The 23,973-nt window shown below is 41.5% G+C and overlaps 1 protein-coding gene across 7 annotated transcripts in view; it reads left to right on the plus strand.

Moving 5' to 3' along the window:
• Positions 1 to 11,499: 11,499 nt before the first annotated feature.
• LOC106579428 (fibroblast growth factor receptor 2) overlaps positions 11,500 to 23,973 on the plus strand; it is a 125,914-nt gene continuing 113,440 nt past the window's right edge. The window contains exons 1-2 of one of the 7 annotated variants that reach the window (XM_014159332.2): positions 11,500 to 12,183; positions 17,437 to 17,713. In XM_014159332.2, coding sequence (XP_014014807.1) covers positions 17,524 to 17,713 — 190 coding nt within the window. In that variant the 5' untranslated portion in view covers positions 11,500 to 12,183; positions 17,437 to 17,523. The remainder of the gene's footprint in view (positions 12,184 to 17,436; positions 17,714 to 23,973) is intronic. The other 6 variants (XM_014159331.2, XM_014159330.2, XM_014159333.2 and 3 more) reach the window with 6 other exon arrangements.

The raw sequence follows: 23,973 nt of genomic DNA on the forward strand, positions 1-23,973 counted from the left end.
AAGGAAGTTTCAAGTTTTTGCTCGCCCGAGTTATCATAACTCATGTTAAGCTGCAGACCATACTATTTACCAATAGAGTTTTCATCTACATTTTTCGTAGCTGTCTATTTACCACCACAAACCATTGTGGGCACTAAGACCGCACTCAACGAACTGTATAGGGTCATAAGCAAACAAAAAATGCACACCCAGAGGTGGTGCTTCTTGTGGCCTGTGATTTTAATGCAGGGAAACTGAAAATCATTTTACCAAATTTTTACCAGCATGTCACCTGTGCAACTAGAGGCAATAAAATGTTTGATCACCTTTACTCAGCACACAGAAATGCATACAATGCTCTCCCTTTCCCTCTCTTAAGCAAATCTGACCATAACTCTATCCTCCTGATTCCTGCTTACAAGCAAAAACTCAAACTGGAAGTACCCGCAAGTGGTGAGATGAAGCGGGGCTCAGCTACAGGACTGTTTCGCTAGCACAGACTAGAATATGTTCCAGGATTCATCCAATAACATTGAGGAGTTCACCACATCAGGCACCAGCTTCATTAATAAGTGTCATCCCCACAGTGACCATACGTACATATCCCAACCAGAAGCCATGGAGTACAGGCAACATCACACTGAGCTAAAGGCTAGAGTTGCTGCTTTCAAGGAGCGGGCCTCTAATCCTGACACTTATATAAAATCCCGCTATGACCTCAGACGAGGCTTCAAACAGACAAAACGTCAATACTGGACTAAGATCGAATCCTACTGCTCTGAAGCTCATCGGATGTGGCAGGGCTTGCAAACTTTCACAGAATACAAAGGGAAACCCAGCCACGAATTGACAAGTGACACGAGCCTACCAGACGAGCTAAATGCCTTCTATGCTCGCTTCTACGCAAGCAACAATGAACCATGCATGAAAGCACCCATTTTTTCCGGACAACTGTGTGATCTCGCTCTCCGTAGCCAATGTGAGTAAGATCTTTCAACAGGTTAACATCCACAAGCCACAGTGCCAGACGGATTACCAGAACGCGTACTCAGAGAATGCGCTGACCAGCTGCAAGTGTTTTCACTTACATTTTCAACCTCTCCCTAACCCAGTCTGTAATACCTACATGTTTCAAGCAGACCACCATAATCCCTGTGCCCAAAAAAGCCAGGGTAACTTGTCTAAATGACTATCGCCCCGTAACACACACATTTGTAGCCATGAAATGCTTTGAAAGGCTGGTCATTGCTCACATCAACACCATCCCCCACACACGCATACCACCTCATCAGATCCACAGATGACGCAATCTCTATTGCACTCCACACTGCCCTCTCCCACCAGGACAAGAGGAACACCTACAGGAACACCAATTCCATCCACTGTAACACAGTAGTATGTTAGCCAGCAATACACAATATGGGTTTCAGTAGATAACTAAAGTTAGCTAGGTGGCTTGCAGGAAAAATAACTTGCACCGTATTTGTCATCTGCCCTCTTGGTGCTGCCATCGGCTGTAGCTGAGCTTCTAACGTTAGCTAATTCCAACTCTTTGTTTCGAATTCTCTTCGCTATTTTCCAGTTGAAACATGTTAGGTTGAATGTCACCATGTAGCTAATAGATGCTCCATCATCGAATTCGTGTTGATGAGAGGAATCACTTGAAGTTCTGGTCAGTTCTTTCAGTTTTGCTCAAAGGATTGTAGTTAGTGTCACCCAATGTGGTGTGGATCTGTTTTTTTTTCTAAAGTATTTCTATTTACCTCCTAACTGGATTACCTCAACTGAAGCTAGCTAGCTAACAAGCTACCAGCTATCAGTCGGCTAACCTTTAGCTCGGAAAGCTCTCGCCAGTTCGTACAACGCGTTTCAAACCAGAGCATACCGAACCTATTTTTCTCTCTATATCCCCGGATTCCTACCACAAACTCTGAACCCTTTCATCTGGATCATGGCAGTTAGCTAACCGCAACCCGGTTTGACTACTCCTGGCTAACGTTCCCTTCCCGGAGCAAGCACCAACTAGCCTGGGGCTAGCCCATGCTAGACCCATCTCCCGGCTAGGGCTCCTGGGCTACTCCTGAAGCCCACTCCTCGGCTACAATATCCGGACCCCTTCTACTGCCGGTACGGGGCACGGAACCCCGCCGATCTTTCACGACTGGAATACCGACATAATCTGCCCGAGGAGCCCAACAGGGCCCTCAGGTGCGACGTCCCCTGAAGGCCCATTCTGCTAACCGTGGCCTGCTAGCTATCTATAGCATATTGGACTGTTAGCTGGTTTCTTGGACCACTATACCCATTTTGCCAATTGGACTTGGACCCCTCTGCTACTTGGAACCCTACTAATTCCACGACTGGTCTATCGACGTCACCACACGAGGAGGCAAACACAGACTTTTCCCCCATCGCGACGTCCCTCTAAGTCCCTTATGCTAGCTTGCTAGGCCCGGCCTGCTAACTGCTAGCTTGCTAGCACCGGTCTGCTAACTGTCTGAATCGCTGTGTCCCCAGCCAGCCCAACCACTCACTGGACCCTTACGATCACTTGGCTACGCATGTCTCTCCCTAATATCAATATGCCTTTTCCATTACTGTCCTGGTTAGTGATTACTGTCTTATTTCACTGTAGAGCCTATAGCCCTGCTCAATATGCCTTAACCAACCATGTTGTTCCACCTCCCACATATGCGATGACATAACCTGGTTTAAACGTCTCTAGAGACTATATCTCTCTCTTCATTACTCAATGCCTAGGTTTACCTCCAATGTACTCTCTTCCTACCATACCTTTGTCTGTACATTATGCCTTGAATCTATGCTATCGTGCCCAGAAACCTGCTCCCTTTACTCTCTGTTCCGAACGTGCTAGACGGCCAGTTCTTATAGCCTTTAGTCATACCCTTATCCTACTTCTCCTCTGTTCCTCTGTTGATGTAGAGGTTAATCCAGGACCTGCAGTGCCTAGCTCCACTCCTACTCCCCAGGTGCTCTCATTTGTTGACTTCTGTAACTGTAAAAGCCTTTGTTTGATGTTAACATTAGAAGCCTACTCCCTAAATTTGCTTTATTCACTGCTTTAGCACATTCTGCAAACCCGGATGTCTTAGCCGTGTCTGAATCCTGGCTCAGGAAAACAACCAAAAACCTTGAAATTTCCATCCCTAACTATAACATTTTCCGCCAAGATAGAACTGCCAAAGGGGGCGGTGTTGCAATCTACTGCAGAGATAGCCTGCAGAGTTCTATCCTCTCTAGGGTAGGGGGCAGTATTTGCACGGCCGGATAAAAAACGTACCCGATTTAATCTGGTTATTACTACTGCCCAGAAACTAGAATATGCATATAATTGTTTGATTTGTATAGAAAACACCCTAAAGTTTCTAAAACTGTTTGAATGGTGTCTGTGAGTATAACAGAACTCATATGGCAGGCAAAAACCTGAGAAGATTCCTTACAGGAAGTGCCCTCTCTGACCATTTATTGGCCTTCTACACTCTCTTTATTGAAAACTGAGGATCTCTGCTGTAACGTGACACTTCATACGGCTCCCATAGGCTCTCAGAAGGCGGCAGAACGTTGAATGATGACTTTGCAGGCCATGGCTGAAAAACAGTAGCGCATTTGGTAAGTGGTCGATCTGAGAACAATGAGACGGGGGCGCGCGTGCACATGAAGAGTCCATTTTAGATTTTCAGTCTTTGAACGAAAACAGGGTTTCCCTGTTGGAATATTATCGCTTTTTTACGAGAAAAATCGCATTAAAATTGATTTTAAACAGCGGTTGACATGCTTTGAAGTACGGTAATGGAATATTTAGATTTTTTTTGTCACGATACGCGCCGGGTGCGTCACCCTTCGTTACCCTTTGGATAGTGTCTTGAACGCACAAACAAAACAGAGGATATTTGAACATAACTATGGATTATTTTGAACCAAACCAACATTTGTTATTGAAGTAGAAGTCCTGGGAGTGCATTCTGATGAAGAACAGCAAAGGTAATCAAATTTTTCTTATAGTAAATCTGAGTTTGGTGAGTGCCAAACTTGGTGGGTGTCAAAATAGCTAGCCCGTGATGGCGAGCTATCTACTCAGAATATTGCAAAATGTGCTTTTGCCGAAAAGCTATTTTAAAATCGGACATAGCGATTGCATAAAGGAGTTCTGTATCTATAATTCTTAAAATAATTGTTATGTTTTTTGTGAACGTTTATCGTGAGTAATTTAGTAAATTCACCGGAAGTTTTCGGTGGGTATGCTAGTTCTGAATGTCACATGCTAATGTAAAAAGCTGGTTTTTGATATAAATATGAACTTGATTGAACACAACATGCATGTATTGTATAACATAATGTCCTAGGAGTGTCATCTGATGAAGATCATCAAAGGTTAGTGCTGCATTTAGCTGTGGTTTGGGTTTATGTGACATTATATGCTAGCTTGAAAAATGTGTGTCTGATTATTTCTGGCTGGGTACTCTGCTGACATAATCTAATGTTTTGCTTTCGCTGTAAAGCCTTTTTGAAATCGGACAGTGTGGTTAGATAAAGGAGAGTCTTGTCTTTAAAATGGTGTAAAATAGTCATATGTTTGAAAAATGGACGTTTTCGGATTTTCGAGGACTTTGTATTTCGCGCAGGTGTTCCGCTAGCGGAACGTATAGATGTAAGAGGTTTTAACACAGTGTCCAACGAAGGGCCAGAGGTATACAGAATGGTGACGTCTGCGTAGAGGTGGATCAAATAATCACCTGCAGCAAGAGCGACATCATTGATATATACAGAGAAGAGAGTCGGCCAAGAATTGAACCCTGTGGCACCCCCATAGAGACTGCCAGAGTTCCGGACAACAGGCCCTCCGATTTGACATACTGAACTCTATCTGAGAAGTAGTTTGTGATCCAGGCAAGGCAATCATTTGAGAAACCAAGGCTGTTGAGTCTCCCAAAAAGAATGTTGTGATTGACAGAGTCAAAAGCCTTAGCCAGGTCGATGAATACGGCTGCACAGTAATGTCTCTTATCGATGGCGGTTATGATATCGTTTAGGACCTTGAGCGTGGCTGAGGTGCACCCATGACCAGCTCTGAAACTAGATTGCATAGCGGAAAAGGTACGGTGAGATTCAAAATGGTCGGTAGTCTGTTTGTTAACTTGGCTTTCAAAGACCTTAGAAAGGCAGGGTAGAATAGATAGAGGTCTTTAGCAGTTTGGGTCTAGAGTGTCTCCCTTTTTGAAGAGGGGGATGACCGCGGCAGCTTTCCAATCTATGGGAATCTCAGACGATACGAAAGAGAGGTTGAAGAGGCTAGTAATAGGGGTTGCAATAATTTCAAACAGTTTTAGAAACTTTGGAGTGTTTTCTATCCAAAGCTAATTATATGCATATTCTAGTTTCTGGGCAGGAGTAATAATCAGATTAAATCGTGTACGTTTTTTATCCGGCCGTGAAAATACTGCCCCCTATCCATAACAAGTTAACTAACCTCAGATGAGCTTCAATGCCATACAACTCTCCTTCCGTGGCCTTCAACTGCTCTTAAATGCAAGTAAAACTAAATGCATGCTCTTCAACCGATCGCTGCCCGCACCTGCCCGCCCGTCCATCATCACTACTCTACACGGTTCTGACTTAGAATATGTGGACAACTACAAATACCTAGGTGTCTGGTTAGACTGTAAACTCTCCTTCCAGACTCACATTAAACATCTCCAATCCAAAATTAAACTAGAATCAGCTTCCTATTTCGCAACAAAGCATCCTTCACTCATGCTGCCTAACATGCCCTCATAAAACTGACTATCCTACCGATCCTCGACTTCGGCGATGTCATTTACAAAATAGCCTCCAACACTCTACTCAACAAATTGGATGCAGTCTATCACAGTGCCATCCTTTTAGTCACCAAAGCCCCATATACTACCCACCACTGCGACCTGTATGATATTGTTGGCTGGCCCTCGCTTCATACTCATCGCCAAACCCACTGGCTCCAGGTCATCTACAAGTCTCAGCTAGGTAAAGCCCTGCCTTATCTCAGCTCACTGGTCACCATAGCAGCACCCATCCGTAGCACGCGCTCCAGCAAGTATATCTCACTGGTCACCCCCAAAGCCAATTCTTCATTTGGCCGCCTCTCCTTCCAGTTCTCTGCTGCCAATGACTGGAACGAACTGCAAAAATCTCTGAAGCTGGACACTCTTACCTCCCTCACTAGCTTTAAGCACCAGCTGTCAGAGCAGCTCACAGATCACTGCACCTGTACATAGCTCATCTGTAAATAACCCATCCAATCTACCTCATCCCCATACTGTATTTATTTATTTATCTTGCTCCTTTGCACCACAGTACCTCAACTTGCACATTCATTTTTTTGCACATCCTACCATTCCAGTGTTTAATTGCTATATTGTAATTACTTTGCCACCATGGCCTATTTATTGCCTTACCTCTCTTATCCTACCTCATTTGCACATGCTGTATATAGATTTTTCTACTGTATTATTTATTGTATGTTTGTTTATTCCATGTGTAACTCTGTGTTGTTGTATGTGTTGAACTGCTTTGCTTTATCTTGGCCAGGTCACAGTTGTACATGAGAACTTGTTCTCAACTATCCTACCTGCTTAAATAAAGGTGAAATAAAATAAATACATAAATACATTTAAATAAAGCCTGCCTTGGGGAAAGGATGGTGGCCAGAGAACAAAGCACCACCCAACACAAGTTGTAGTAATTAAGAGACTTGAAAAAATGTGTCTACTTGTACACTGCTCAAAAAAAATAAAGGGAACACTTAAACAACACAATGTAACTCCAAGTCAATCACACTTCTGTGAAATCAAACTGTCCACTTAGGAAGCAACACTGATTGACAATAAATTGCACATGCTGTTGTGCAAATGGAATAGACAACAGGTGGAAATTATAAGCAATTAGCAAGACACCCCCAGTAAAGGAGTGGTTCTGCAGGTGGGGACCACAGACCACTTCTTAGTTCCTATGCTTCCTGGCTGATGTTTTGGTCACTTTTGAATGCTGGCGGTGCTTTCACTCTAGTGGTAGCATGAGACGGAGTCTACAACCCACACAAGTGGCTCAGGTAGTGCAGCTCATCCAGCATGGCACATCAATGCGAGCTGTGGCAAGAAGGTTTGCTGTGTCTGTCAACGTAGTGTCCAGAGCATGGAGGCGCGAGCATGAGAATGTCCTCATCAATCTACACACAATACCCAATAATGACAAACCGAAAACAGGTTTTATAAATGTTTGCAAATATATTAATAATATAAACAGAAATACCTTATTTCTTCATTTTTACACCCTTTTTCATGATATCTAATTGTGATCCAATTACGATCTTGTCTCATCGCTGCAACTCCCCAACAGGCTCGGGAGAGGCGAAGGTCGAGTCATGCGTCCTCCGAAACATGACCTGCCAAACGCCCGCTTTACCCGGAAGCCAGCTGCACCAATGTGTTGGAGGAAACACGTTCAACTGACGACTGAAGTCAGCCTGCAGGCTGATGGCCCGCCACAAGGAGTCACTGTTACGATGCAAATCAGGAATTAAATTGATTGGACATGATTTGGAAAGGCAAACACCTGTCTACATAAGGTCCCATAGTTGTCCATGCATGTCAGAGTAAAAACCAAGCCACAAGGTTGAAGGAATTGTCCGTAGAGCTACGAGACAGGGTTGTGTCGAGGCACAGATCTGGAGCAGCATTGAAGGTTCCCAAGAACACAGTGGCTTCCATCATTCTTAAATGGAAAAAGTTTGGAACCACCAAGGGCTGGCCGCCTGGCCAAACTGAGCAATTGGGAGAGAAGGGCCTTGGTAAGGGAGGTGACCAAGAACCCGATGGTCACTCTGACAGAGCTCCAGAGTTCCTCTGTGGAGATGGAAGAACCTTCCAGAAGGACAACATCTCTGCAGCACTCCACCAATCAGGCCTTTACGGAAGCCACTCCTCAGTAAAAGGCACATGACAGCCCACTTGGAGTTTGTCAAAAGGCACCTACAGGACTCTTAGACCATGAAAACAAGATTCTCTGGTCTGATGAAATCAACATTAAACTCTTTGGCCTGAATGCCAAGCATAACGGCTGAAGGAAACCTTGCACCGTCCCTACTGTGAAGCATGGTGGCAGCATCATGCTGTGGGGATGTTTTTCAGCGGCAGGGACTGGGAGACTAGTCTTGATCGAGAGAAAGATGAACGGAGCAAAGTACAGATAGATCCTTGATGAATACCTGCTCCAGAGCGCTCAGGACCTCAGACTGGGGTGAAGGTTTACCTTCCAACAAGACAACGACCCTAAGCACACAGCCAATAAAACGCAGGAGTGGCTTCTGGACAAGTTTCTGAATGTCTTTGAGTGGCCAAGCCAGAGCCCAGACTTGAACCCGGTTCAACATTTCTGGAGAGACCTGAAAATAGCTGTGCTGCGACACTCCCCATCCAACCTGACAGCTTGAGAGGATCTGCAGAAAGAAATGGGAGAAACTCCCCAAATACAGGTGTGCCAAGCTTGTAGCATCATACCCAAGAAGACTCAAGGCTGTAATTTCTGCCAAAGGTGCTTCAACAAAGTACTAAGTAAAGGGTCTGAATACTTATGTAAATGTGCTGTTTCAGTGTTTTATTTTTGAGACATTTGCAAAAATGTCTAAAAACCTGTTTTCACTTTGTCATTATGGGGTATTGTCTGTATATTGATGAGGGAAAAATATATTTAATCCATTTTAGAATAAGGCTGTAACATAACAAAATGTGGGAAAAGTATAGGGGTCTGAGTACCTTCCGATTGCACTTTACAGTAGCTGGATAGGCTAGTAACATTGGCTAGCTTTCAATAAATTGGCTAAATGGTCAACAGAGTTATCTCTTCATATAATCAAGACAAGCTTTATCTGTTCCTCTTCATTAGAAAGCAGCTCCCGTTTTCACAAGAGGCTGTGTTTACATCGTAGATAGAAGCAGGCCATCGGCTGCCTTTATCACAAGGTGTATGAACGGGAGATCAGATCAACTGTTTAGTAGTTGGCAAATTTGCCTATGCGGCTAAGTGTTGAAATATACCTCTTATGAGAAAATGTGCAAGATTTGAAGGTGGCAACAAATGTTATAGTTATTGTAACAATGTTTTACTGTCATCTACATATACAAAAAATCTGCTCCTCCCACGATGGTGATCGATCAACTTCACGTTTTAAACCTCTACGGGATTGGTGTCCCTAAACCGGGATGGTTGTTGCTAATGTGACTAGAATGACGTTGTATACAACAGCCAACTTTCCGGGACATAGACATGTCTTATATGGGCAGAAATCTTAAAATCTTGTTAGTCTAACCGCAGTGTCCAATTAACAGTAGCTATTACAGTTAAAAAATATCATGCTATTGTTTGAGGAGAGTGCACAACAACAACAAAAACTTTTATCACGGCAACTCGTTTGATACATTCACTTCTGAAGGTAAATAATGTACTTACATTCAGTAAGCTTGCTCTGATTTGTCATCCTGAGGATCCCAGAGATAAAATGTAGCATAGTTTTGTTTGATAAAATAATTTTTTATGTTCAAATGTAGGAACTGAGGTCCACAGTTTGACCCCACCACTGTCTTTGGCTCCACACCCACCCAGCCCGGCCGTCTAGATGTGTGAAAGTTAGTGTACAAGCTAATGATCCATCATGTATGACATTCCTTGGAGTGTATAAACTTACATTTTTTATTACCATAAAAAAAAATTAACTTCTCTATAGTTATGTACTTGAAAATGTATCAATTGACCAATTCGGCACATTTGGGAAAATTCCTGGCAGATTTGATACAACATATTTTGCAGTACTGTAATTCTTCACTGGATCAGTCTGAAACTTTGCACACACACACTGCTTCCATCTGGTGGCCAAAATCTAAATTACACCTAGATTCCTACCTGAAAGTGTGGCCTTTCTCTTGCATTTCAAAGATGATGAAAAAAAAAACTAGAAAACGCATTTTTGTTTGTTTGTATTATATCTTACCAGATCTAATGTGTTATATTCTCCTACATTAATTTCACATTTCCACCAACTTCAAAGTGTTTCCTTTCGAAAGCTATCAAGAATATGATTATCCTTGCTTCAGGTCCTGAGCTATAAAATTAAAGAAAAGGGTACGATCCTTATTAAGGCTTCGGCCCACCACCTAATTAGGGATAGGAAGACAATAGCGAACTAGTAGCACATGGGCCCAACCAAGACAATAGCCTAAAGAAACCCAACATAATTACATTTCGTTCAAAAATAAATGCTGTTCAAAAGGTGGTGAAAATGGAAAGCTGCAAATAGGGTTAGGTGAAGGAACAGGGGAGTTTGCTTGCATGACTTCCTTGTCGTTCTTGTATTGGGAGAAAACTACAGCAGAACTCTTTCTCACCCCTTCTCCTCTAACTTCTCCCCCTCTTTGTTTCGAACCAAGCTGTCACCTTCATCTCTCTGATGGCTTTACTGCAATAGCGAGAGATAGGGTGAAAGCGAGAGAAAAACAGAGATAGAGAATGCTCCATTCACAGCACACCACCTCGCTTTTGCTAACAGCCTTATTAGCTGCTCTATTCATCCTGAATATGGGAGGGTTCCGTTCCTATAAACACACATTCTACTCACTACTGGAAGAGAACAAAAAATTACTTTAGGGAGAGATTAGTAGTCCTCTGCCTCCCTCTTTTCCTCCCTCCCTCCATATCTCTCTACTCCACTCCACTCAATTCAATTCACAGGGCTTTATTGTCATAGGAAACATGTGTTTACATTGCCAACACAAGTGAAATAGATCATAAACAAAAGATAAATAAACAATAAAAATCAACAGTAAACATTACACTCACAAAAGTTCTAAAGGAATAGAGACATTTCAAATGTCATATTATGGCTATATACGATGTGCAAATAGTTAAAGTACAAAAGGGAAAATAAATAAACATTTTTGCTATCATTCTTTTTTTACATCCATTATTAGACAGAAAATGCAAATATATTGTTGAATGATTATGAACATGGTCTTTTTCCTGCTAATGCCTGCAATGCAGTGAAGAAAACGATATGACAACAATAACGTCTAATGTAACTGGCCCCTCTAACAGTACAACTGACCCCAGCTTGGCCCCACCAGTTGAAATGGTCTAGAACCGCCACTGGGCTCATGTCATACAAAACACTGTAGCCGAACCCTGTGAGAATGATAGGCAACAGACAACAAGCCTACTACTCCCGTATGTCAACATTATTCATTATATACAACATGGTAATAATGCATACATTCCCTATTGCTATTCTACATATGACTTGTGCGATTCAGGTGTTGTGTCCGCACGGGGGCGTAGTTACTGCAAGTTGCGCCAAGCCAACGAGGGGTGGAGGAGAACCCCTATAACCTATACAGTACAACGTTTGTAGTGAGCTCCGTAGGTTGAGCTCTCTCTCTCCTTGGGCGTACGGAGCAAGGAAGGCTCGTGGTTTCTTTCTAGGCAAAAGCGTAGAAAGAGAGGGAGACACTGAGATTTGATTGGCCGAGGAATTCAGAGCCAGGAAACGGATCGAATTTCACGGGGGAGCGATACCCACTGAAGTGAGGGAGGAGGGGGTTGTGCGTGTGTGAGGACGTAAGGAGCAGAACAAATCTAAAACCTGACAAAGCGTCTGAGGACAGTACTATTATGATTGTCGGGGAAGAAGACTCTCTGCCGTGGGAGATCATAAATTGATGGATTCTTCTTTTTGGAATTTATATATATATTTTACGCATTACTTCTTCATAAACTACATAGACCCTTCGTTTGGATGAAGAGTGCGCTCGCGGTGGAACACTGACATGTTTTGAGTTGAAGAAACTGTATGAACTTGCTGAATAAGAAAAGTTTTGGAGACGTAACGTTATCTAGCTAACTATTTCAAGTTCTTTTCAAGGATATGCATTTCAATTCAACATTTTTTCAAGTGCAATGGAACACCAGTAATTTCGGGATTTAATAAGAGTCTCTCCAGTGATTTGAGTTGTTGCTCGTTGGATTTGGGGGTAATAAAACATCGCTTCTTGGCATTTTTGGTAATGTGAAGAGAATTCGCTCGGTGAGGACTATAGGGTACACGCCTCCTGCCTTTTCCGTGCATGCGACTCGGAGGTCTTTCAGACTTCGTAGTTATTCGTGGTAAGTATTCTGGCAGTATTATTGTGGGCATAGATCTCAAATAGGTATTGTTCTATTTGTCCTAGATTAATGGAGAATAGAGCTAATTTGTAATGTTTCTAAGTTTTGGAAATATTTTTCGGGAATCAGTTTGCTACACAAATGATCATCACGCGCATGCAACGTGATTTATTGTTAATAACTTTTTTTTTTAAACATGACAGATTAACCCAAGTCGTTATTCTAAGGAGTTGAGAAATTACACATTTTATGCATAGGCTACTTTAATAGCTAACTTGATTTGACAGTCGAATCATAATAAATTGCTAATATAATGTAGGCCTACTCCATTTCTACAACGAAACAAGAGCTCGTTTTTTTGCCATTTCTGAAAAATATAATATTTTTCATTCAATAACAGCTGCCTTTATGGCAACGTTTACCATGTTTTCCCCTCAATTACAAAAATACAATTTAAGCAACGGTTGCAGCACCCATGAGTGTTCATTAACAACACTGTTTTGGTTATTTATTACTTTGCTTAATTTTCTACATTGCATTTATGGTGCCAATTACAATTACCCCGTGACCGCACGTTGTGTTTTTACAACTGATTTGCATATCAATAGGAATTCAATCAGCGGAAGAAATGTTATTCAGAAGCCTTGGTTTAAATGGGGGCCAGGAAAACGTTGGGATATGCATATAAAGGAAAAGCCCTCATGAGTCTGAACTTGTTGGATGTCATGTTGTTGACAGCAGCAACTCATAAAGCGTTTGTCAAAGCTATAGGCTATACACTTTACAACAGCTAAATCACCAAAAGAAGGCTAGACCTAGACGAATTATCGATACAAAAATTGCCCATCAATTGTCAGTTACCTTGCTGTGCTGGCCTACAGTGTTCATTTCCCTTTGCTTTGCAATAGACTATTGAGAAACAAAATAGACGACTTATCGATTTGTAAGTAAACCATCATCCTAAAACAAGGTAGCCTGCCCACTCTAGCCTGGTCCAATCACGTTGCACGAGAGGGATGCATTCAGGCCATGATGTAATGCGCGGGTCATTAGAGGGTTGTTACTGGTTACCACAGCCACAAAGTCAAAATGATCTATTTCTTAAAAATTTATGAAAGACAAAATTAGATTTTTTTGTCTTCATTTAAAGGAGTAAGGTTAGCAGTGTGGTTCGGGTTTTGTTAGCCGACTAAACTCAACTCCACCATTTACGATGGAGTTGAGCAGCGACTAGAGTAGGCGAACTGGAGTTCCAACGTTTTTATAAAAAACTACAGATTTCAGCACTCTAAAGAATTTGGGCTATTCTGGATTTCAGCATCCAAAGAAATGTGGGCTATTCTTTGGGTGCTGAAATCTGTAGATTTTGTGAAAAACTTAATTTTATGTGAAGTTGGAGCTCCAGTCCGGCCACATTAGTCGCTGCTCAAATCCATTGTAAATCGTGGACTTGAGTATAGCCGGCTAGGATTAGGTTTAAAATCAGACATTAAGAAGATAAATTGTAAAAATAGGCAGGGTTTAGCCATAATTATGACTTTAAACCCAACCCTAAAGATGAATGAAAACCAAAATTAAGCTTTTTGGACTTCATTTAAGGTTAGGGTCAGACATGAGGTTAGCAGCTTGGTTAGGTTAGCCGACTAAACTCAACTCCACGATTTACGATGGCGTTGAGTGGTGACTAGTGTGGGCAAACTGGAGTTCCAACATCTTTATAAAAAAAACAGATTTCAGCACCCTGGATTTCAGCACCCAAAGAAATGCGGGCTATAAATCCGTAGATTTTAGTGACGTCGGAGCTCCAGTACACCCTTTACTCAACTCCATTGTAAATCGTGATCGTAAATCGTGGAGTTGAGTTTAGTCGGCTAGCTTTTAGGTTAAAAATATGATTTTAAGTAGAGAAATTGTAGAAATAGGCCAGGGTTTAGCCATAATCATGACTTTGTGGCTGTGGTAACTAGTGACGACCTCATTAGAGATGAACCAGAATCTATAGACACCTTTCAAAGTTGCTGTGTACATGTCAAATTATACACTACCCTTCAAAAGTTTGGGGTCACTTAGAAATGTCCTTGTTTTTGAAAGAAAAGCTATTTTTTTTGTCAAATTTTTATAACATCAAATTGATCAGAAATACAGTGTAGACATTGTTAATGTTGATAATGGCAGCTTCATTAAATAGTACCCGCAGAACACCAGTCTCAACGTCAACAGTGAAGAGGCGACTCCGGGATGATGGCCTTCTAGGCATATCTCAGACTGGCCAATAAAAAGAAAAGATTAAGATGGGCAAAATAACACAGACTCTGGACAGAGGAACTCTGCCTAGAAGGCCAGCATCCCGGAGTCGCCTCTTCACTATTGACGTTGAGGCTGGTGTTTTGCGGGTACTATTTAATGAAGCTGCCAGTTGAGGACTTGTGAGGCGTCTGTTTCTCAAACTAGACACTGTAATGTACTTGTCCTCTTGTTCAGTTGTGCACCGGGGCCTCCCACTCCTCATTCTATTCTGGTTAGAGCCAGTTTGCGCTGTTCTGTGAAGGGAGTAGTATAGAGCGTTGTACCAGATCTTCAGTTTCTTGTCAATTTCTCGCATGGAATAGCCATCATTTCTCAGAACAAGAATAGACTGACGAGTTTCAGAAGAAAGTTCTTTGTTTCTGGCCATTTTGAGCCTGTAATCAAACCCACAAATGATAATGCTCCAGATACTCAACTAGTCAAAAGAAGCCTATTGCTTCAGTTTTATTGCTTCTGTAATCAGGTCAACAGTTTTTAGCTGTGCTAACATACTTGCAAAAGGGTTTTCTAATTATCAATTAGACTTTTAAAATGATACACTCGGATTAGCTAACACAACGTGCCATTGGAACACAGGAGTGATGGTTGCTGATAATGGGCCTCTGTACGCCTATGTAGATATTCCATAAAAAATCAGTTGCTTCCAGCTACAATAGTAATTTACAACATTAACAATGTCTACACTGTATTTTTGATTAATTTTATGTTATTTTAATGGACTAAAAATGTGCTTTTCTTTCAAAAACAAGGACATTTCTAAAGTGACCCAAACTTTTGAACGGTAATTTATGTTTCTTCCTTTTGTGAACCAATCAATTCATCGCAGCTGTAGCAGAAGGCACTACAGGGGTCTCGGTGCAGCCGGCTCCAAACCTCCAGAGACTGTTAAATCGGAATGCACCACCACAGATTTCTGGCCAATAGATTGATGTGTCCTTGTGTATTCCATTTCAATTATAAAACGCATAATCATAGGGCTACAATTAAGTTAATTTATTTAGCAACTGATAAGTATGCATATTCTTCAATAAATCGACTTCAAATGGAAAGCAACAGGTTGCGCACAAGGATAAGACATATACTATGAGTATTGGATGATTTGGTTATTGAGTGTTGCCTGCTCTCTCGGATCAGAAGACAGTGATGTTTGGTGGAATTTGATATTCCACAGCTGGACATTTTCAGTTATAATAATAATAACAATAACCACAACAACAATAATAATAATAATAATAATTGTGTTATTGAAATGGTAATAACTACAGTACCTACATAGCCTAGTGATACATGTTTTTTCTTAATAACTAACAAAGTCTATTCAATGCTGATTCTCTGAGAAACCATTTATATATGTAAAACTTCACTACAATGTGATCAAATTAAATGCTATTTGTCACATGCGCCGAATACAACAGGTGTAGACCTTACAGTGAAATGCTTACTTACCATCCCTTATCCAACAATGCGGTTAAAAGAAATAAAATATACCTGAAAGAATAAGAATTAAAAGTAACAAATAATTAAAGAGCAGCAGTAAAATAACAATAGCGAGACTATATACAGGGGGTACCGGTACAGAGTCAATGTGCAGGGGCACCAGTTAGTCGAGGTAATTGAAGTAATATGTACATGTAGGTACAGTTATTAAAGTGATTATGCGTACATAATAACAGAGTAGCAGCAGCGTAAAAGAGGGGGGTGGGGGAATGCAAATAGTCTGGGTAGCCATTAGATTAGATGTTCAGGAGTCTTATGGCTTGGGGGTAGAAGCTGTTAAGAAGCTTCTTGGACCTAGACTTGGCACGCCGGTAACGCTTGCCATGCGGTAGCAGAGAGAACAGTCTATGACTAGGGTGGCTGGAGTCTTTGACAATTTTTAGGGCCTTCCTCTGACACTGCCTGTTATAGAGTAGCTGGATGGCAGGAAGCTTGGCCACAGTGATATACTGGGCCTTACGCACTACCCTCCTGAGGGGGAATTATTTTTGTCGTGCCCTCTTCACGACTGTCTTGGTGTGGTTGGATCATGTTAGTTTGTTGGTGATGTAGACACCAAGGAACTTGAAGCTGTTAACCTGCTCCACTACAGCCACGTCGATGAGAATGGGGGCATGCTTGGTCCTCCTTTTCCTGTAGTCCACAATCATTTCAGCCTTAGAATGCAAGCATCAAATCCACTCAATAGAAATGCTACATACTCATGCGGCGTGTATTGTAATTGTGAACGTGAGGATTTGCGACAATGGGTCGGACGTAAAGGTAGGTGTAGTGTGGTTGTGTGCTGAGCTGAGGTGCATCAGAGCTTTGGTATGTCTGTGGCAAGGCTTGTTTGACAGCATTTTGTGACACTCTCTCTCCCTCTCTCATACCCACTCTTTCTATACATGCTATTTGAATAGGTGAGACAGGTAAGAATAGAGACAAGAGAGTTTAGCAGAGTATAGTATACAGACGTAGGATCTTCATTTGAGCCAATTTGCTACAGCAGGAAAATAACCCTGCAGCAACAGGAAATGTGGATTATAATTAATGGACATTTTTTGTAGGGGTTGGTATATTTTTTGTTAGGCCAAATGAAGTCTGACATTTTAAAGTGGAAATTACAAACTTTAGAAGCCTTTTTAAACCTTGAATACACTACACGTTTACATTTCCAAATTAAGAGTCTACATCTGTGGTGTAAATGCAGAATTGGCTTCATTTTCAACGTCAATACAAATGTTCCTGTTTTGGTTTACTCCCTCTTCTCCCTCATTCTTTCCCCCCACATTATAAAATAATGTAATACCTACCTACCTACCTACCTACCTACCTACCTACCTACCTACCTACCTACCTACCTACCTACCTACCTACCTACCTACCTACCTACCTACCTACCTACCTACCTACCTACCTACCTACCTACCTACCACCCTTTTCCCAACTTTCTTGCCCCTCCCACAGTCTTTCCTCAGCCCAGGTGATTGGGGGAATTCACAGTGAGTGACAGGCCATACAGCCTGCAGTTGATGGTTGGGTGGAGCCCTTCAGATGGGATCAGTGTCCAGGGGGAGGCGGAGCCTGAGGAGGGGGGGATGGGGGGGAGACTTGCCCTCCACTAACAGGATGGCCTCGTGGGCCTGGCTGCTCACCGCCGTCCTGCTGTCCCTAGTGATGGCTACTGTGGCGAGGCCACCGTACACTGTCGCCGAGGAAGAGGAGGCTACGCTAGAACCTGAAGGTAAGACATTGGCGCCTCATTGGCTGTATTATTTACTTTGTTGCCCCTAGCCTAGATACTGATCTAAGGTCTGTTTAGAGGTATCCCCCTTCAATGGTTGCGGTTAAGATTTGGGAAAGGTAAGCTGATCCTATACTGAACAAACATATAAACGCAACATGCAACAATTTCAAAGATTTTACTGAGTTGCAGTTCTAATGAGGAAATCAGTCAATTGAAATCAATTCATTAGGCACCAATCCAATTCATTAGGCACCAATCTATGGATTTCACATGACTGGGAATACAGATATGCATCTGTTGGTCATAGATACCTTTTAAAAAATGGGCCTCACAATGGGCTTCAGGATTTCGTCACAGTATTTCTGTGCATTCAAATTGCCATCACTAAAATGCAATTGTGTTCATTGTCTGTAGCTTATGCCTGCCCATACCATAACCGCCACTATGGGGGCATTCTGTTCACAATGTTGACATCAGCAAACCGCTCACCCACACAACGCCATACATGTGGTCTGTGGTTGTGAGGCCGGTTTGTGAGACCACATTCTCTAAAACGTCATTGGAGGCAGCTTATGGTAGAGAAATGAATGTTCAATTCTTTGGCTACAGCTCTGGTGGACATTCCTGCAGTCAGCATGCCAATTGCACGCTCCCTCAAAACTTGAGATATTTGTGGCATTCTGTTGTATGACAAAACTGCACATTTTAGAGTGGCCTTTTATTGCCCCCAGCACAAGGTGCACCTGTGTAAGGATCATGCTGTTTAATCAGCTTCTTGATATGCCACACCTGTCAGGTGGATGGATTATCTTGGCAAAGGAGAAATGCTCACTAACAGGGATGTAACAAATTTCTGCACAAAATTTGAGAGAAATAAGCTCTTTGTGCATATGGAACATTTCTGGGATCTTTTATTTCAGCTCATGAAACATGGGACCAACACTTTACAACGTGCACCTGGAGTGTGTTATATAACTGTGGGATGGAGAGAAGGAGGTATTGTTGCTGTAAGACTCTCCTTGGCCCTCTAGCTCTTGTCTTGTACCACTTATTGTACACTGTTAGGGTGGTAGTTGTGGTTTAGGGTGGAGAGGAGTAAGGCTGGCACTTTTGAGTTGTACTCTCCAATTGATTTGACCTAATCCCTTTATACTTGTGGGAATTGGCCTATATGGATACGGATAAATTGAATGTTTTGTTATAGAATAAATATGAAAAGCATTTACATAACCATGGTAGCAATTGAAAGGGAACAGTTTCGAGATTTTTGTAAGTTATTAGAGCAAAGCTGAGGACACAAAAGTTCACCTGACACAAGACTGAATCCAAACATTACACTGTTGATTTTATGTGAATTTTACATTTACAATACTGTTGTTGATTACGAAATCTGACAGTACTCTGGATACATTCAGTTACAAGAATATTCCTGGAAAATGTTGGGTTGGTGCAACAAAAGACAAAAAAAGGACAAGGGTTTGAGTGAGAGGACTAACTGGTGTCTCCAAGTGGCCACACACCTCTCCAACATATGTACAGTTTCCAAGTAATTCCAATGCATTTTTATGACTATAATGTGCTTTTGTCTTGCTCTCCTAGCTGTGCCTTAAGGAACTAGTATTTGTATTAGTTTTTTTTTGGAACACAACCCTGCATCCCCACCCTCACACAAATACTTTTGTTGTTTATGCAATCCAAAAACAGTCCATTATACATCTCAATCTGGGTCAGGTGGGCATAATTTGAAGCGTGTTCTATTGCCAACATGACCAGCTAAGTTATAAAATATGATATTACAGTGTTAGGCTTTCACAATGCAATTCAGGGAAACAGATCATTTTGGTGGGCATAGAAAGGAGTCATGAGTGCATTCAGGTGCGTGTGCCACTGCACATTTTCTTCACAATAGACAAACAGGCTCATTCTGTTCAGAACAACCAAGGGTATGACACCATGTACATCAAACATAGTGATCATAAACTTTGAAGTGAAGTGCACATTTGGACTCATGGGTGTTTGGCTTGCTTGAATGATATCAAAGCGATATTTATTATAATCATCAATGTCTCATCTTTCAAATCACATGGTCTTCTTAGTTTACAGCATTTGCCTCACTCAGACAAAAAAGAATTTGCAAAAGTTGCCAAATTAGCGGGAGGATGGGGGCAATTTCTTGTCGTGCGAGGTGCTCAAGTTCAGAACGGTTGTCAGTCAAAACCCATACAGCGCTGTGAAGTGCAAAGCCTCTGACGTCATGTATAGTGTGTTACTGTACAGCCTCTGCTTTACAATTTAGCCGTTTATCAGTGCCCAATATATGCCATTTTCAACCTGTATATGGGTATGACTGTAAAGGGTTACACGTGCCCTCACCCTCACAATACCATATCTCCACAGTCTTATGGATTAATTAGAAAGAAAACATCTGGAACTGAGAAATTGGGGCATTAAGAAAATCACTGTAAAAACTGTTAAAACCCTGTGGATTGATGAGGCAAAGGGAATGGCAAATAAGTCTGGCTGCACAACCGATTGGCAAACATACTGCAAATGTCACGTCCTGACCATAGTAAGTTGTTATTTTCTATGGTAGAGTAGGTCAGGGCGTGACAAGGGGTGTTTGTCTGTTTTTGTATTTCTATGTTCAGTTTCTATGTTTTGTATTTCTTTGTGTTGGGCCGAGTATGGTTCCTAACTAGAGGCAGCTGTCTATCGTTGTCTCTGATTAGGAACCATACTTAGGCAGCCTGTTTTTCCTTTGGGTTTTGTGGGTAGTTGTTTTCCGAAGAAACTAAACTATGAAACAAAGATAAAGGACTTAACCTCTCTGGGCTAGGCGGGACGAATTCGTCCCACCTACGTAACAGCCACTTCAAGCCTGTGGCGCGATTTTCAAAACCTTAAAAATCCTATTACTTCAATTTCTCAAACATATGACTATTTTACAGCTATTTAAAGACAAGACTCTCGTTAATCTAACCACACTGTCCGATTTCAAAAAGGCTTTACAACGAAAGCAAAATATTAGATTATGTCAGCAGAGTACCAAGCCAGAAATAATCAGACACACATTTTTCAAGCCAGCATATAATGTCACCAAAACCCAGAAGACAGCTAAATGCAGCACTCACCTTTGATGATCTTCATCAGATGACAACCCTAGGACATTATGTTATACAATACATGCATGTTTTGTTCAATCAAGTTCATATTTATATCAAAAACCAGCTTTTTACATTAGCATGTGACGTTCAGAACTAGCATACTAGCAAACTTCCGGGGAATTCGCTAACATTTTACTAAATTACTCACGATAAACGTTCACAAAAAGCATAACAATTATTTTAAGAATTATAGATACAGACCTCCTCTATGCACTCGATATGTCCGATTTTAAAATAGCTTTTTGGTGAAAGCACATTTTGCAATATTCTAAGTACATAGCCCAGGCATCACGGGCTAGCTATTTAGACACCCGGCAAGTTTAGCACTCACCATAATCATATTTACTATTATAAAAGTTTGATTACCTTTTGTTGTCTTCGTCAGAATGCACTCCCAGGACTGCTACTTCAATAACAAATGTTGGTTTGGTCCAAAATAATCCATCGTTATATCCGAATAGCGGCGTTTTGTTCGTGCGTTCCAGACACTATCCGAAATGGTAAATCAGGGTCGTGCGCATGGCGCAATTCGTGACAAAAAAATTCTAAATATTCCATTACCGTACTTCGAAGCATGTCAACCGCTGTTTAAAATCAATTTTTACGCCATTTTTCTCGTAGAAAAGCGATTATATTCCGACAGGGAATCTCCTTTCGGCAAACAGAGGAAAAAATCACAAAGGCGGGGGCGGTCGGGTCACGCGCCTAAGCCCAGTGTCCCTTGATCGGCCACTTGAGAAAGGCGATAATGTGTTTCAGCCTGGGGCTGGGATGACGACATTCTGTTTTTTCCCGGGCTCTGAGCGCCTATGGACGACGTAGGAAGTGTCACGTTAGAGCAGAGATCCTTAGTAAAAGATAGAGATGGAAAAGAAGTTCAAGAAATGGTCAGACAGGCCACTTCCTGTAAAGGAATCTCTCAGGTTTTGACCTGCCATTTGAGTTCTGTTATACTCACAGACACCATTCAAACAGTTTTAGAAACTTTGGAGTGTTTTCTATCCAAAGCCAATAATTATATGCATATTCTAGTTACTGGGCAGGAGTAGTAACCAGATTAAATCGGGTACGTTTTTTTATCCAGCCGTGAAAATACTGCCCCCTAGCCATAACAGGTTAAAAATATATACTTCTGTGTATTGATTTTAAGAAAGGCATTGATGTTCATGGTTAGGTACAGTCGTGCAACGATTGTGCTTTTTTTCGCAAATGCGCTTTTGTTAAATCATCCCCGTTTGGCAAAGTCGGCTGTCTTTGTTAGGAAGAAATAGTCTTCACAGTTCGCAACGAGCCAGGCGGCCCAAACTGCTGCATATACCCTGACTCTGTTTCCAAGAGAAGTGACACATTTTCCCTAGTTAAAAGAAATTCATGTTAGCAGGCAATATTAACTAAATATGCAGGTTTAAAAATATATACTTGTGTATTGATTTTAAGAAAGGCATTGATGTTTATGGTTGGCGCAACGTGTACCAAAGCGATTATATGCAACGCAGGACAGGCTAGATAAACTAGTAATATAATCAACCATGTGGAGTTAACTAGTGATTATGATTGATTGTTTTTTATAAGATAAGTTTAATGCTAGCTAGCAACTTACCTTGGCTTCTTACTGCATTCGCGTAACCTCGTGGAGTGCAATGTAAAGCAGGTGGTTAGAGCGTTTGACTAGTTAACCGAAAGGTTGCAAGATTGAATCCCTGAGCTGACAAGGTAAAAATCTGTTGTTCTGCCCCTGAACAAGGCAGTTAAACCACTGTTCCTAGGCCGTCATTGAAAATAAGAATGTGTTCTTAACTGACTTGCCTAGTTAAATAAAGGTAAAAAAGAAAAAGAAAAAAATTGGCCAAATCGGCATCCAAAAATACCGATTTCCGATTGTTAAGAAAACTTGAAATCGGCCCTAATTAATCGGCCATTCCGATTAACCTCTTACATCTAGATGTTCCGCTAGGGGAACGCCTCGCCAATATCCAATGATAGAACGTGGCGCGAATTACAAACTCCTCAAAAATCCGACTATTTTACACCATTTTAAAGACAATACTCTCCTTTATCTAACCACATTGTCCGATTTCAAAAAGGCTTTACAATGAAAGCAAAACATTCGATTATGTCAGGAGAGTACCCAGCCAGAAATAATCACACACCCATTTTTCAAGCTAGCATATAATGTCACAAAAACCAAAACCACAGCTAAATGCAGCACTAACCTTTGATGATCTTCATCAGATGACACTCCTAGGACATTATGTTATACAATACATGCATGTTTTGTTCAATCAAGTTCATATTTATATCAAAAACCAGCTTTTTACATTAGCATGTGACGTTCAGAACTAGCATACCCACCGAAAACTTCCGGTGAATTTACTAAATTACTCACGATAAACGTTGACAAAAAACATAACAATTATTTAAAGAATTATAGATACAGAACTCCTTTATGCAATGCGGTGTCCGATTTTAAAATAGCTTTTCGGTGAAAGCACATTTTGCAATATTCTGAGTAGATAGCCCGGCCATCATGGCTAGCTATTTTGACACCCACCAAGTTTGGCACTCACCAAACTCAGATTTACTATAAGAAAAATGTTATTACCTTTGCTGTTCTTCGTCAGAATGCACTCCCAGGACTTCTACTTCAACACCCAATGTTGTTTTGGTTCCAAATAATCCATAGTTATATCCAAATAGCTGCGTTCTTCTTGCGTTCAAGACACTATCCGAAGGGTGACGCACCGGTGCGTATCGCGACAAAACAATTCTAAATATTCCATTACCGTACTTCGAAGCATGTCAAACGCTGTTTAAAATCAATTATTTATGCGATATTTCTCGTAAAATAGCGATAATATTCCGACCGGGAAACCTTGTTTTTGTTCAAACACTGAAAATGTAAAATGGACTCTTCACATGCATGCGCACGCCCGTGTCATTGTTCTCAGATCGACCACTTTCCAAATGCCCTACTGTTTTTCGCCCAGGGACTGCAGAGTCATCATTCCCCGTTCTGGCGCCTTCTGAGAGCCTATGGGAGCCTTAGAAAATGTCACGTTACAGCAGAGATCCTCTATTTTCCATAAAGAGGCT

This window comes from Salmo salar, chromosome ssa19, assembly GCF_905237065.1.
Source record: "Salmo salar chromosome ssa19, Ssal_v3.1, whole genome shotgun sequence".
NCBI lineage: Eukaryota > Metazoa > Chordata > Actinopteri > Salmoniformes > Salmonidae > Salmo > Salmo salar.